This window comes from Salvelinus fontinalis, chromosome 6, assembly GCF_029448725.1.
Source record: "Salvelinus fontinalis isolate EN_2023a chromosome 6, ASM2944872v1, whole genome shotgun sequence".
Taxonomy (NCBI): domain Eukaryota; kingdom Metazoa; phylum Chordata; class Actinopteri; order Salmoniformes; family Salmonidae; genus Salvelinus; species Salvelinus fontinalis.
The window spans coordinates 8,790,634-8,805,542 of record NC_074670.1 but is presented as its reverse complement, the minus strand read 5'-3'; the positions used below and the strand labels follow the sequence as shown (position 1 = coordinate 8,805,542).

At 44.7% G+C, this 14,909-nt stretch overlaps 1 protein-coding gene across 1 annotated transcript; it reads left to right on the top strand.

Annotated features, from left to right (window-relative positions):
- The first annotated feature begins 915 nt into the window (after nt 1-915).
- Nucleotides 916-14,859, top strand: LOC129856937 (phosphatidylinositol 4-kinase beta-like). Its single transcript, XM_055924723.1, has 12 exons — nt 916-1,056; nt 4,605-5,334; nt 5,444-5,812; nt 10,438-10,665; nt 10,752-10,979; nt 11,075-11,184; nt 11,671-11,775; nt 11,903-12,026; nt 12,178-12,291; nt 12,901-13,052; nt 13,308-13,440; nt 13,594-14,859. The coding sequence occupies exons 2-12, from the start codon at nt 4,621-4,623 to the stop codon at nt 13,630-13,632; spliced, it is 2,316 nt and encodes a 771-aa protein (XP_055780698.1). The 5' UTR covers nt 916-1,056; nt 4,605-4,620; the 3' UTR covers nt 13,633-14,859.
- The last annotated feature ends 50 nt before the right edge of the window (nt 14,860-14,909 follow it).

Here is a 14,909-nt window from a genome sequence, read left to right as displayed (position 1 = left end):
CTATGACACATTTCTACATCTCTGGAAGCTTCCAGCGAGGCACTTAGCCATCCGCTATGACACATTTCTACATCTCTGGAAGCTTCCAGCGAGGCACTTAGCCATCCGCTATGACACATTTCTACATCTCTGGAAGCTTCCAGCGAGGCACTTAGCCATCCGCTATGACACATTTCTACATCTCTGGAAGCTTCCAGCGAGGCACTTAGCCATCCTCTATGACACATTTCTACATCTCTGGAAGCTTCCAGCGAGGCACTTAGCCATCCGCTATGACACATTTCTACATCTCTAGAAGCTTCCAGCGAGGCACTTAGCCATCCTCTATGACACATTTCTACATCTCTGGAAGCTTACAGCGGTGCACTTAGCCATCCCCTATGACACATTAAACAAGTGTAAAGTAATGAAAGGTATTTTATCAATACACTGGTAAAGGATAGGCCTATGTCAGTGGAGGCTGCTGAGGGGAGGACTGGTCATAATAATGCCTGGAATGGAGATAATGGAAACCATTTGTTTGATGTTGATACCTTTTCACCCATTATTTTCCAGCCATTACCATATGCCTGTCCTCCCCAATGAAGGTGTCACCAACCTCCTGTGGTCTATGTATAATAGACTGGTAGCATAGTGTTTACAATTGGCTCATTCATCCCCCTCCTCTCCCCTGTAACTATTCCCCAGGTCGTTGCTGCAAATGAGAATGTGTTCTCAGTCAACTTACCTGGTAAAATAACGGTAAATAAATAAAAAGTGTACCCTACTCTACCCTATTACGCACTTTTGGATGTAGCAAAAAATGTACACGTTCTTCATTCAGCAATTTTCCATGTTTTACAGCAATATTAATAACACTTATTGTGGAGTAGTTTGTCATAATGCACAAATATATTTTACACAGGCACTAAGCAGGCAGCCCTAGTCTGTCTGTCACCTCTCCAAGAAGTTGTTCAGAGAACTCGGCACATTGAGGGACTGAACGTATTTTAAATGGAGCAGAGAAATTGGAGATGAAAAAAGCTTAAATAGCTAACCATCCAATACAATTTTAAGGTAGGAGTTATGTTTCTACTTGTTTATAGCACTCAACGAGTGGCGTGGCCTTCAAGACAACGAGGAGTTTGATACACAAGTTAGCTGGTGTAACGTTAGTTACTTATGTGCTAGCAAGCGAACAAGCTAACGTTAATCCCTCAGGTTTAGGTTAGCAGCTAGTTGGCTATTAACTTGGTTGCTAGCTATTAGATACAAGAACACCCGAGTAAAGAATTTGTCATAATGGTTAATTTAGCTACTATGATAAGACTGGTATTTCTTGTCATCATCGTTTAAGGAAGATGTGTAGCTAACGTTAGATAGTTAAATCTGACCAGGAATGAGAAGGAGGCGGCTATAGCTAAGTTATAGCTAATTTAACTAAAATAAATAGTTTACTAATTGTAGCTACCTAGCAAATAACGTTACACTCTGAGCTAGTCAGCAAGCTCGACAACTAGCTGGCTAGTGAACTGTAAACAAACTACTGTCCGTTTGTTAGTTAGCTAGCTAGTGTTTGATTTTCTACCTAACGTTAACTTATCTGAAGCGAGTTAGCCATCTCTATCTAACGTTAGCGTTCTAGAAAATGTTTTGCCAACGTTGGTTGCTAGCAAAGTTAATTGCAACTGCAGCATATTTATAACGTTAACCACACGTGTCAAATGTTTGTATACCTATCTCCATGATACCCCCCACCACCCCTTGCCTAGACGGTGTTGGCTGGCTAGACACCTGTATGATTCTGTTTGGACGATTGGGATAACGGTGCTAGCTATGCGTATTTCCCTGCCTTTTCCCTGCTTCTTGAAACGGCTAATTCAACAACAACTTGCTGCAGCCAGCTAGCGAAGGGTTAATTCATATTCCATCTGCTGAACACTGTATACAAACCTGACACTTATGTTCTACACCCACAAGCCTTTTCTGAGATACTAGCCCAATGAAGAAGTACTTTGCTCCACCACCCACACAGGTCCTATACAGCAGGACCAGTGTTATACTGCACCCATTCTTCTCAATGATCGAGGCCCTTAGCCCACATTGTTGATTCAACAATGTGAAAAATGTATTGGTTTCATCTTAGTAGTAGTCGAAGTTTCTGGTAGATCCATGTTCACTGTGTTCCATGATGGATGGCTTGTGATGGGGTACTATTAACCACGTTGAAGATTGACACCTGATGGATAAGAGGTTTCAGAGAGACAACCCCCCCCCCCCACTCCCTGCTTTGGGCCTGTAGTGCATGGCACTTGGTAGTGCTGCTGTGGTGCAAATCTGCTCAGTAGAATTAGCAGGTGTGTATGGCAATGCACGTTACATGGCAGGGCCTGCCGGAACACAGTGACCTCAGTCAGACGAACACGTTCATAGACGGACAGACAGATGGACAGTGACTCATAGAAAAGGTCATTGGCCTACATTCACAGACAGTATGTTAGTTGACTGATGGGAAGACGGACACAGATTGTCAGATCCATTTTACACACTGAGCACTTTGTTCCACTTAGTCCAAACCTGATTCCTGTTCAATGTAAATGCTATATGAAGAATCAAAGGAGCTATGGGCTGTGTTTTCCAGACTTGCGGCCTGTCCAGGGCTGTTGAAGTGACCATATTACCGCCACTCCAGCAGTCATGATTCATGACCGCAGTAGAATTCCATTTGACCGCTTAGTCACGGTAATCTCCGTTTATGCACTCTGGACATGCTTTGATGGTACCCAACTTGCTAACGACCATCAGGTCGCTAACGGCCTGGTATTCAGGGCTCTATTGTCTCTCCAACCACTCTAATATGGATGAAAATGCAGTCAAAAATCACATCAAGAACTTCTGAAAACAGTATAGTGCTTTTAAAATTCACCTCAATGGTGACTGATCAATTTGAAGAAAGAAGTTTAACAACAGGTTGAAACTGAGTGTAAAACATGGTCATTGTGGATGTTGTTTCAAAGACTAACACAACGAAATGGACAGTGCTTTCTAAGGTGATGATTAATTCGAAACACCCATTCACATATTGCAGCTTATACATACCTATAGGCTTCTTTTATATGAGCCCAAGCCCAAAACAAATGGAATTAAAATAATGATCGTGCCGTTATAAAATACATAACCTACCGCATATTACGCATGGCAGAAAAACGTAAAACAAACTGATTTAAGATGTCTTTGGTACATAATTGGTCTAGCCTATACTCCAAAATTAAATGAATTCTAGTAATGTCCTTTCAGTGTGGGCTTTATTATTATGCATACTGGATGGACTGATTACCTTATGCTATGCTCCCAACATTTCTATCCATGAGTCTGGGAGAGAACCTATAGGCCTAGGCCATGCTGTTGGTCCCTTGATTGTGCAGGGCGGCTTACAGAGTTAACCTACAATTATAGTGAATTTGGATTTTATTTTGAATAGCCTAGTAATAGGGCATGTTTTATATTTTAATAATGAATAGGCTGACACATTACCTTTAGCTACAGAATATCTCACCATTGTCCGTTTCCATCCCCTCCTCGCTCTCCTTCATTCCTTTCTCCAGCCCGCAGGGAGAGGGTCTGTCTGGCAACAGTTAAATAAAATATGTTTAGTTGTAAAAACGTTACTATCAATGTTCATGAACAGATTTCACTTGGTTTCCCAAATGTAAGCACTGGGTAGCTGCAGGAACAGGGTTAGAGAGGCCATGGCATACAGAGTTTGGGCAGAATATCACCTGTAGCACAGCGGGAGGCTGCATGCTCTTTAAACAGTAGTTGATGTGGGGAGTGAAATAACCGGAGTAGCCTACCTGGCATGATTGAAGCATTTAATGGCAGGTAAGCGGCCTCCAAGTTGCTTTTTTCTTTTTTTTCTCGACTTTCTCAAATCATCCATAGCCTATAGTCACATCGTGCAGCCCATATATGTTTTGATTTCTAAGACATTCTAAGGTTTGTACCATTCACAGCTCAAGTTGCTAAATAACTCTAAATCTAATGTATAGGACTTGTTTCAAATGTTCACTTTTATGCTCAACACAGCCACTTCATTTGCACACTCACTCCGCAATGGGGAAAAATATAATTTCTATTTTATTCAGTTTATTTCAATTATATTCTTCATACTATAAAATCATATCAAATAATGTCACGGGACATATAAGAATACATTTTCTGCTAAATGAACAAGCCTACAGCCTAAGGCATGGCGCATAGCCAGATAACATGTTCTTCTGAAATACATTTTCTTCAGACCTGCCTAAAATACATAATGGATTCATTGTGATTGTGTATATTAAATAGATTTATAAAAATAAAAAAAAGTTTTATGTAGATGTTTCAAACGCTTTTATGCGGCTTGTATGCGTGGAGGCAGTCTTTTGCATGACAATAACCTGCTGACAAAATGTCATGACCTCCACAAACCAAGGCCTGTCACACGTTGAGGGCCCAAAAAATGATGATGAATCCTCTTTCTGTTTCCTATTCTCTCTCACACGACCACCCCCACCCTTTCTCCCCCTCGTCATCATCCTCTCCTCCCCACCTCTCTCTCGCTCTCGCTCTCTCTGTGGCCCCAGTGGGAGTGCGGCCGTGATGGGTGACACGGAGCTGGGTCTGTCTGCTGTACAGCCAGAGGAACTAGAACCGCAGAGCCCCTCCACAGCCTCCTCCTCTCTGTCCATCTCCTCCTCTCCCTCCTTCTCTGTGCCCTCCTCCCCTTCCTCTGGATCCTACCACCATCAGCAGACCACCAGTCCCAGCCCCACTCACAGCGATGGTCCAGCCGCCTCCAGCCCACCCCTGGATGTCATCTCGGAGGGCGTGGGCGAGCTGACCCTGGTCATCGACCCCGAGGTGGCCAAGATGGCCTGCCAGGAGGTGCTGCAGAAGGTGAAGTTCCTCAAAGGCGAAAGTGAGGGGTCAGGTTCTGGGTCTGATGGTGGCAATAGCACAGACCAAACACTGTTCAACGGGACTGTACATACAGAGCCTATCAAGCCCCCAAAAATCCCCGGGGAGGAGGACTCTGAGTCACTGCCGCCAGGCTCGGTGAAAAGCGCGCGGCGGCGCCAGCGCCACAACCCCTCCAAGCAGTCGTGGCTGCTGCGGCTGTTTGAGTCCAAACTCTTCGACGTGTCAATGGCCATCTCCTATCTACACAACTCCAAGGAGCCGGGTGTGCAGGCCTACATCGGCAACCGTCTGTTCAGCTTCGGCCACGAGGAGGTGGACTTCTACCTGCCGCAGCTGCTCAACATGTACATCCACATGGACGAGGATGTGGGAGACGCCATCAAGCCCTACGTGGTGCGTATGTTACCTCCATGAACTACCTCCGTGGCTAGCTACTCATCAGAGTTAGAAATGTATCCTCTCTAAAGCTCCTTGAACATCAAATCTTTTTTTTCCACCGCAGGTGCACCGCTGCCGTCAGAGTATCTCCTTCTCGCTGCAGTGTGCCTGGCTGCTGGGCGCCTACTCCTCCGACATGCACATCTCCACACAGCGACACTCGCGCGGCACCAAGCTACGCAAACTCATCTTCTCCGACGAACTCAAACCAGCTGCGGTCCGTGCCCGCCAGCCACTAAAGTTGGCCCCTTTCTGCCCACTTCCGACCGCTACGCCATCCCTGCACGGGCACGGCTTGGGCGGAGAGCACGGTCTGTCGCCTACTAAGCGCACGCATCAGCGCTCCAAGTCCGATGCCACGGTCAGCATCAGCCTGAGCAGCAACCTGAAGAGGACAGCGAGCAACCCCAAGGTGGAGAGCAATCAGGACGAGGTGTGTACTGGGACTATATACATGTTTTTGTTTTCCACTAAGTCAGTTTGTTTTTCTGTGTCTTGGCAGGTATCTCACAAAGTGGGATAGCTAACTTTGGAAGCAACTGCTTGGTGTCCAACGGGGGGGGCATTATACAAGAACAGAAAGAGGTTCACATTCCAGCACTCTTAATCTGTAGCTGTTATCAACAGTTGTCTGAAAAATAGGCCCGAAGATGACATGCTATTGGGGTTTGGGGTCAATGGAATGCACATATTCCAGACAGAGCAGGGAATAATACTTCCTCTTCTGTCTCTGTATAGAAAGTGTCATGGTTACATATCCACAGAGACTCACGTGGTCTCATGTATCTCAGTTGGTAGAGCATGGCCGGAGTTATGGGCTCTGTTCCCATGTGGGACCATGTAGCTCAGTTGGTAGAGCATGGCCAGGGTTATGGGTTCCTTTCCCACGTGGGACCATGTTGCTCAGTTGGTAGAGCATGGTCAGGGTTATGGGTTCCTTTCCCACGTGGGACCATGTAGCTCAGTTGGTAGAGCATGGTCAGGGTTATGGGCTCTGTTCCCACGTGGGACCATGTAGCTCAGTTGGTAGAGCATGGCCAGGGTTATGGGCTCTGTTCCCACGTGGGACCATGTAGCTCAGTTGGTAGAGCATGGCCAGGGTTATGGGTTCCGTTCCCATGTGGGACCATGTAGCTCAGTTGGTAGAGCATGGCCAGGGTTATGGGTTCCGTTCCCACGTGGGACCATGTAGCTCAGTTGGTAGAGCATGGTCAGGGTTATGGGTTCCGTTCCCACGTCGGACCAGTACGAATAAAGTATAAAAATGTATGCACTCACTACTGTAAGTTGCTCTGGATAAGAGCGTCTGCTAAATGACTCAAATGTAAAAATGTTGAAGAGAGGACCTTTGGCCAATTAAGCTCTGTATGTGTGTGTCCGTGCGTGCATGTGTATACGTGACTACCACACCAAACTTAATCAGCAGTTCAGTTTCAAGCTCAGTGATTTCCCTCGGGTCACTTCCTCCTTTCTCTCTTAGCTCCCTCTTCGATTTACGGTGGCATCATGACACGCTGACAATGTTATACAAACATGGAGATAGTGTTACTGTAGGGTCCACAGTGCTTCTAGAAACACCATGCCCAGAGGTCTCTATTGAGGTCTGGTGATATCTTGGAGAAAACTAGTTCGCTATGGCGCCTGACCATGTTGCAACATCATCAGTACTCGGCTATTAACCTGGTAGCTATTGGATACAAAAACACCAGAGTAAAGAATTTGTCATAATGGTTAATTTAGCTACAAGACCGGTAGTTCTTGTCGTCATCGTTGAAGGAAGATGTGTAGCTAATGTTTACATGCACACAATAGTACAATTATTGTAAATAATCAGATCAATATAGTAGTTTGATTTAAACATTTACATGCTTCGCAAGAAGAACGATTCCCCTAATAATCCAGTTTACATGGACACATCTAAAACCAGGCTGCCTGATGGGACTTTGATCAATGCAGAAAATCACCAGTCAAAATAAACGTTTGTGAACCATATTTGAGTCTGAGTTTGGACATATAAAGTTTGAATGTGAAAACAATTTCTAAGATGCATACTTTCAGTTTTTCTGAACTCACTTCACTGGCGCTAAAGGAGGAAGCTTGCGCTGCTCGTACTAGCATATGTGCAGATCAGTAACACTGCTACAACTCTGATTAAGGCCTTTACATGTCCTAGTCATTTGAAAGATTGCTCAGAAAACCAGCTGTTTTAATTGGTGTATGCTTACTTTGATTATGACTGTACGCCGATTTGAGATAAGCAGAGTAATGTGTTTACATGACTGCTGCCGTGCTTGGCCTACTGCCATAATCAGTTTACTATCGAATTATTAGTGTGCATGTAAAGGTACTCAGTGATTCAGTCATCACTACTACAGGGTGCTCAGGGACTGTCCCTGAAATGACAGAGCTGTCATTATGTAAAAGCTAGTGCCCTCTCCTGATATGGGCTATAATCTAGGATTAGGCAGTCTGGGTCTGTTATCAAACATTTGAACACTTTTTCGTTGTTTAGTTAGTTGTTGGATACACAATTGAACATTGGGGTACAAATCTCTTCATGAGTCACTGATTCACCAGTTCAGTTCCTTTAGTCATCAATGAGTCATTGACACAACTTCCTTATCATTGTTCTTATAGAGGTACCCAAAACACAACCTCCCCACTCTCTTATTGAGACTTCACTATAGAGACATACTGCCCTATTATGGCGTGGATAATACAGTGGCGCCAGGTCAGAATCAATTCCAGACCAAGTCAGGAAGGGAATTTAAATATACTGTTATGTGATGGGCCAACTTCATGTCATCGTGCAGCACAAAATGCTGTGTCAGTCTCACGTGACCTTCTGCAAAGGCTGGTAAAACACATGGTGTGAACGAAGACTGCTATTGCACCATCACTGTTGTTAAGCTGGGTGGAAAGTTCAAGGTGTCTAGTGATTGTGTGGAACCTTCAGAAAATATTCACACCCTTTGACTTGTTCCACATTTTGTTGTGTTACAAGAATTTGCCCCAAACCTAATGCTTTGTATTCAGGACACGAGGTTCATTTCTTTGCAACATTTTTTGTAGTTTTACTTTAGTGCCTTATTGCAAACAGGTTGCATGTTTTGGAATATTTTTCAATTCTGTACAGGCTTCTTTTCACTTTGTTATTTAGGTTAGTATTGTGGAGTAACTATGTTTTTGATCCATCCTCAGTTCTCTCCTATCACAGCCATTAAATTCTAACTGTTTTAAAGTCACCATTGGCCTCATGGTGAAATCCCTGAGCCGTTTCCTTCCTTTCCGGCAATTGAGTTAGGAAGGACGCCTGTATCTTTGTAGTGACTGGGTGTATTGATACACCATCCAAATTGTAATTAATAACTTCACTATGCTCAAAGGAATAGTCAATGTCTGCTTTTCAATTGTTTTGTACCTATCTACCAATGGGTGCCTTTGCGAGGCATTGGAAAACCTCCCTGGTCTTTTGTGGTTGAATCTGTGTTTGAAATGCACTGTTCGACTGAGTGACCTTCCAGATAATTGTATGTGTGGGGTACAGAGATGAGGTAGTCATTTAGAAATCATGTTAAACACTATTATTACACACAGAGCAACGTATTATGTGACTTGTTCAGCACATTTTTACTCCTGAATTGATTTAGGCTTGCCATAACATAGGGATTGAATATTCGACCTATTGACTCAAGTAATTTCAGCTCTTAATTTTTCATTAATTTGTACACATTTCTAAAAACACAATTCCACTTTGACATTATGAGGTATTGTTTGTAGGCTAGTGACCCAAAATAATTTAAAATTCAGGCTGTAATACAACAAAATGTGGAAAAAGTCAAGGGGTGTGAATACTTTCTGAAGGCACTGTATCTAGTTTGGACTATTCCCACCATCATTCCTCCTCCCCCTGGTTAATGTGTAGTGAGGCACTGTTTGTTGTGAGCAACCATTAGTAACCATAACACACGACAAGACCCTGGAATACACAGGCACACAATGCAGCCTCTTCCCATTCACTGGGGGCATACAGTCTGATACTACCTAATTATGATTCTCGTTGCTGGTAAAATAATAATAAAGTAATATTCTTATCTTTCCCTCCACCCCCCTTTCCTTTCCTTACTTTGTACTTTAACCTCTCACATTTCCCAGGATCTGAGCTCCAGATCTGAAAGTCTTGATTGTTAGACTAAGACTGGTACAGTAAGTTAACGGCCTCCATCACCACAGACTTCTGTGGTGAATTCTGGGATGATGGCTGCCTGTCTCCATTGGCAGCCGGGTTGTAGACTACTCTCTGTATGTGAAGTGAGGAGTCGTAAGCATGTATCTCAATATGTAACTTTGGGCTCCAGAGCTAAAAAGCCCTCAGGGGTCAGGTCAGGGGTCAGGTCATTGGTGGCAGCAGTGGGATCTGTTCGTCATTGTTTTTTGGGGTCATATTTCAGTTGTGTATCTATGGTTGTTACAGGTGCAGATTGTGATACATGCTTATAAACCTCCACTCTATTGGTTTAATTTTCTATTTTTCCTGTTTTAGAATAAAATATGTTTGTATATGACGTTTTGGGGCTTGTGTAAACTTGGACTTCTTTAAACCACTGCTGCAATAATTTAGCCTCAAATGAATGATTTGCTAATGGTTTCAAGTTCTGGTCTTTCATGTTTCCACTAGTCTTATCTTCTGACATTTGTGTCAAGTTGGTTGCTAAAGTGTTTCGGCTTTTTAAAAGGCTATTTTGAGACTACAGGCGATTATACACATTTGCTCACTTGAATCAGCTGCAATAATGGGGCTTGACTTCTGAATCATTTCAAACTGACTTGACACAAATGGACCAGCGGCTCATGGCTGTACATCTAAGTTGCTGTTGTAATTTGACATGGGAGTGGTGCTCTGATTTCCCTACTCCGGAGGTCAACACGAGAAGGTGCGCTGTTGTAGAGAGTATTTGGTTCCAACACAACACTGAACTATTCTTACAAAACACTATTCTTCCAAAGGTCATTATGTTCATCTTATTTACTCTTGCCATGTTTCCTCCTCCTCTGTAGCCGGCGCGTCTGGCACCCCAGAGAGAGTTCATCAAGTCCCTGATGGGCATTGGGAAGCGGCTGGCCACGCTGCCCACTAAGGAGCAGAAGACGTCCCGGCTCATCTCGGAGCTGTCGCTGCTCAACCACAAGCTGCCCGCCCGCGTCTGGCTGCCCACCGCCGCCTTCCACCACCACGTGGTGCGCGTCCCTCACACACAGGCTGTGGTGCTCAACTCCAAAGACAAGGTGGGGGGGAGATCACACACACACACGGTGTAGAATGAGACGACGCACCAACACAAACATGTAAACAATCACCTCTACCTCGTCAGGCGCCGTACCTCATCTATGTGGAGGTTCTGGAGTGTGAGGACTTTGAGACGTCCAACGTTCCGGTGCGGATCTCCGAGACGAGGATCCGCAGCACGCGCTCAGTGGAGAACCTTCCGGACTGCGGCATCACGGCGGATCAGCGAGCCGGGGGCTTCTCAACGGTTCACAACTACGATGAGGATAACGAAGCCTGGTCTGTGGACGACATCGGGGATCTGCAGGTGGAGGTAGGGGTCAGGAGCCCACCTACCCTTATCAGGTAGTGAAGGAGTGTGGGCTGTGGACTCACCCTCTCCCCTGTTCTTTCCCTCTGTTATCCCAGCTCCCAGAGTTCCACACCAACAGCTGTGACAACATCTCCCAGTTCTCAGTGGACAGCATCACCAGCCTGGACAGCAAGGAGCCCATCTTCATCGCTGCTGGAGACATCAGGTACAGAGGAATAGCTGGGAGAGCGCTAGCTTTGGGTGGTGTAATGTAGTCTTTCAAACTGTGATGTATATGATGCTTCTTCATTGGGTGGTATAATGTAGTCTTTCAAACTGTGATGTATATAAAGCTTCTTCACTGGGTGGTATAATGTAATCTTTCAAACTGTGATGTATATGATGCTTCTTCATTGGGTGGTATAATGTAGTCTTTCAAACTGTGATGTATATGATGCTTCTTCATTGGGTGGTATAATGTAGTCTTTCAAACTGTGATGTATATGATGCTTCTTCATTGGGTGGTATAATGTAGTCTTTCAAACTGTGATGTATATGATGCTTCTTCATTGGGTGGTATAATGTAGTCTTTCAAACTGTGATGTATATGATGCTTCTTCATTGGGTGGTATAATGTAGTCTTTCAAACTGTGATGTATATGAAGCTTCTTCAGTAGTGATGGTGAATGTGTGCGTTTCCCCCACTACACAGGCGGCGTCTCTCAGAGCAGCTAGCTCACACACCAACCACATTCAAGCGGGACCCAGAGGACCCTTCAGCAGTGGCCCTCAAGGAGCCGTGGCAGGAGAAGGTTCAGTGCGTACTCAATCCCCACAGTGGACCGTGGAGGCGTGGCATGCCTTGATGGTAACCTCAAGACTAGAGTAAAGGTTTGAGCTTTGCTAATTGTATGTGCCTGTACTTGTTGTGTTGTTCTGAACAGGCGGATAAGGGAGGGCTCCCCATATGGACACATCCCTACCTGGAGGTTGTTGTCAGTCATCGTCAAGTGTGGCGACGACCTTCGGCAAGAGCTCCTGGCCTCTCAAGTGCTGCAGCAGCTCCAGGTCATTCTGAATGGACTCTCTCTAGCTCCACATACACAGCAAAGATGAACCTCTCTTTCCACATATCCACACCCAGCATTTACACGACAGTATAATCTCCTGTATATACTTTATCTGGACTAATTATGTAGCGCTCTTTCCCCTCCCCCAGATCATCTGGGAACAGGAGCGTGTGCCTATCCGGATCAAACCCTATAAGATCCTGGTGATCTCCTCTGACAGCGGCATGATTGAACCCATAGTCAACGCAGTGTCCATGCACCAGGTGAGTGGGCTCAGAAAGGCTCCAACAAAATCACATGCAAAAACAAACATTACTATTAGTAGTATTTAGCATTACTACCTTTCCCCCCCAGCCAGCTAGATCAATACCTTTTCTCCCAGATATTAGGCTTCTAGCGGCACACGGCAGGTAGCCTAGTGGCTAGGGCGTTAGAGCATTGGGGCAGTAACTGAAAGGTCACTAGTTCTAATCCCCAAGCCAAAAAATCTCTTGATGTGCCCATGAGCAAGGCACTTAACCCTAATTGCTACTGGGTCACCGTTGATAATGCCCTGACCATGACCCCACTATCCGAGAGTGTCTCAGGGGGAGTTGGGATATGTAAAATAAAATATTTCCAATTCACACATGTATATAATACACACTTGTACATGTGTGAAATAGGGCAAATATAAGCACCCACCAAATGATTATTAAATACGTCTTGCAAACTTCAAAGAGTTGGTCTGATGGGATCCGCCCCGTGCTATGTCATGACTGGACCACCTATTAAGATGTGCCTTTTGTTAAGTATAAAAGGTGTTACATGATCTGAAAGGGAGACTGGAGTGGGACTTTAAATGTTAAAGTTCTCTGATATCCCTCCGCCAGGTGAAGAAACAGAGCCAGATGCCTCTGCTGGACTACTTCCTGCAGGAACACGGTACCCACACCACCGAGGCCTTCCTCACGGCCCAGCGCAACTTTGTCCAGAGCTGTGCAGGCTACTGTCTCATCTGCTACCTGCTGCAGGTCAAAGACAGGTCAGACACACACACTACTTCTTCTCATTCACTCCTCTATCCTCTTTCTCTCTCTCATCACTTACATTCTGTTCTCATCTCTCCTCCCTGTCATCTCTCTCTCTCTCATCACCTACATTCTGTTCTCATCTCTCCTCCCTGTCATCTCTCTCTCTCTCATCACCTACATTCTGTTCTCATCTCTCCTCCCTGTCGTCTCTCTCTCTCATCACTTACATTTTGTTCTCATCTCTCCTCCCTGTCGTCTCTCTCCAGACACAATGGCAACATCCTGTTGGACGCTGAGGGCCACATCATCCACATAGACTTTGGCTTCATTCTGTCCAGTTCGCCCCGCAACCTTGGCTTCGAGACCTCTGCTTTCAAGCTCACCAACGAGTTTGTAGACGTGAGTTAATTGACAGGAACTCTAATGCGACGTTCTTATTTAGATTTGCACTCTGTTGAACCAGGAGTAAAGCAGAGGTTTGAAACACTTTGCCATCTTCAACAAAGCTAATTGACTAATACAACACTGTTTCTTGTTACTGTCTCTCTCTAGGTGATGGGAGGTCTGGATGGAGACATGTTTAATGACTAGAAGATACTCTGTTTCTCTCTCTAGGTGATGGAGACATGTGTAATGACTAGAAGATACTCTGTCTCTCTCTCTAGATGATGGAGACATGTGTAATGACTAGAAGATACTCTGTCTCTCTCTCTAGGTGATGGAGACATGTGTAATGACTAGAAGATACTCTGTCTCTCTCTCTAGATGATGGAGACATGTGTAATGACTAGAAGATACTCTGTCTCTCTCTCTAGATGATGGAGACATGTGTAATGACTAGAAGATACTCTGTCTCTCTCTCTAGGTGATGGAGACATGTGTAATGACTAGAAGATACTCTGTCTCTCTCTCTAGATGATGGAGACATGTGTAATGACTAGAAGATACTCTGTCTCTCTCTCTAGGTGATGGAGACATGTGTAATGACTAGAAGATACTCTGTCTCTCTCTCTAGATGATGGAGACATGTGTAATGACTAGAAGATACTCTGTCTCTCTCTCTAGGTGATGGAGACATGTGTAATGACTAGAAGATACTCTGTCTCTCTCTCTAGGTGATGGGAGGTCTGGATGGAGACATGTGTAATGACTAGAAGATACTCTGTCTCTCTCTCTAGGTGATGGAGACATGTGTAATGACTAGAAGATACTCTGTCTCTCTCTCTAGATGATGGAGACATGTGTAATGACTAGAAGATACTCTGTCTCTCTCTCTAGGTGATGGAGACATGTGTAATGACTAGAAGATACTCTGTCTCTCTCTCTAGATGATGGAGACATGTGTAATGACTAGAAGATACTCTGTCTCTCTCTCTAGGTGATGGAGACATGTGTAATGACTAGAAGATACTCTGTCTCTCTCTCTAGGTGATGGAGACATGTGTAATGACTAGAAGATACTCTGTCTCTCTCTCTAGGTGATGGGAGGTCTGGATGGAGACATGTGTAATGACTAGAAGATACTCTGTCTCTCCCTCTAGGTGATGGAGACATGTGTAATGACTAGAAGATACTCTGTCTCTCTCTCTAGGTGATGGAGACATGTGTAATGACTAGAAGATACTCTGTCTCTCTCTCTAGATGATGGAGACATGTGTAATGACTAGAAGATACTCTGTCTCTCTCTCTAGGTGATGGAGACATGTGTAATGACTAGAAGATACTCTGTCTCTCTCTCTAGATGATGGAGACATGTGTAATGACTAGAAGATACTCTGTCTCTCTCTCTAGATGATGGAGACATGTGTAATGACTAGAAGATACTCTGTCTCTCTCTCTAGGTGATGGGAGGTCTGGATGGAGACATG

Bases quoted from the DNA above. Each gene is read 5' to 3' on its own strand.
- LOC129856937 (XM_055924723.1), top strand. From the start codon at position 4,621: ATGGGTGACACGGAGCTGGGTCTGTCTGCTGTACAGCCAGAGGAACTA. The intron at 5,335-5,443 runs GTGCGTATGTTA...TTTCCACCGCAG, and splicing joins ACGCCATCAAGCCCTACGTG to GTGCACCGCTGCCGTCAGAG. The intron at 10,666-10,751 runs GTGGGGGGGAGA...CTACCTCGTCAG, and splicing joins TGCTCAACTCCAAAGACAAG to GCGCCGTACCTCATCTATGT.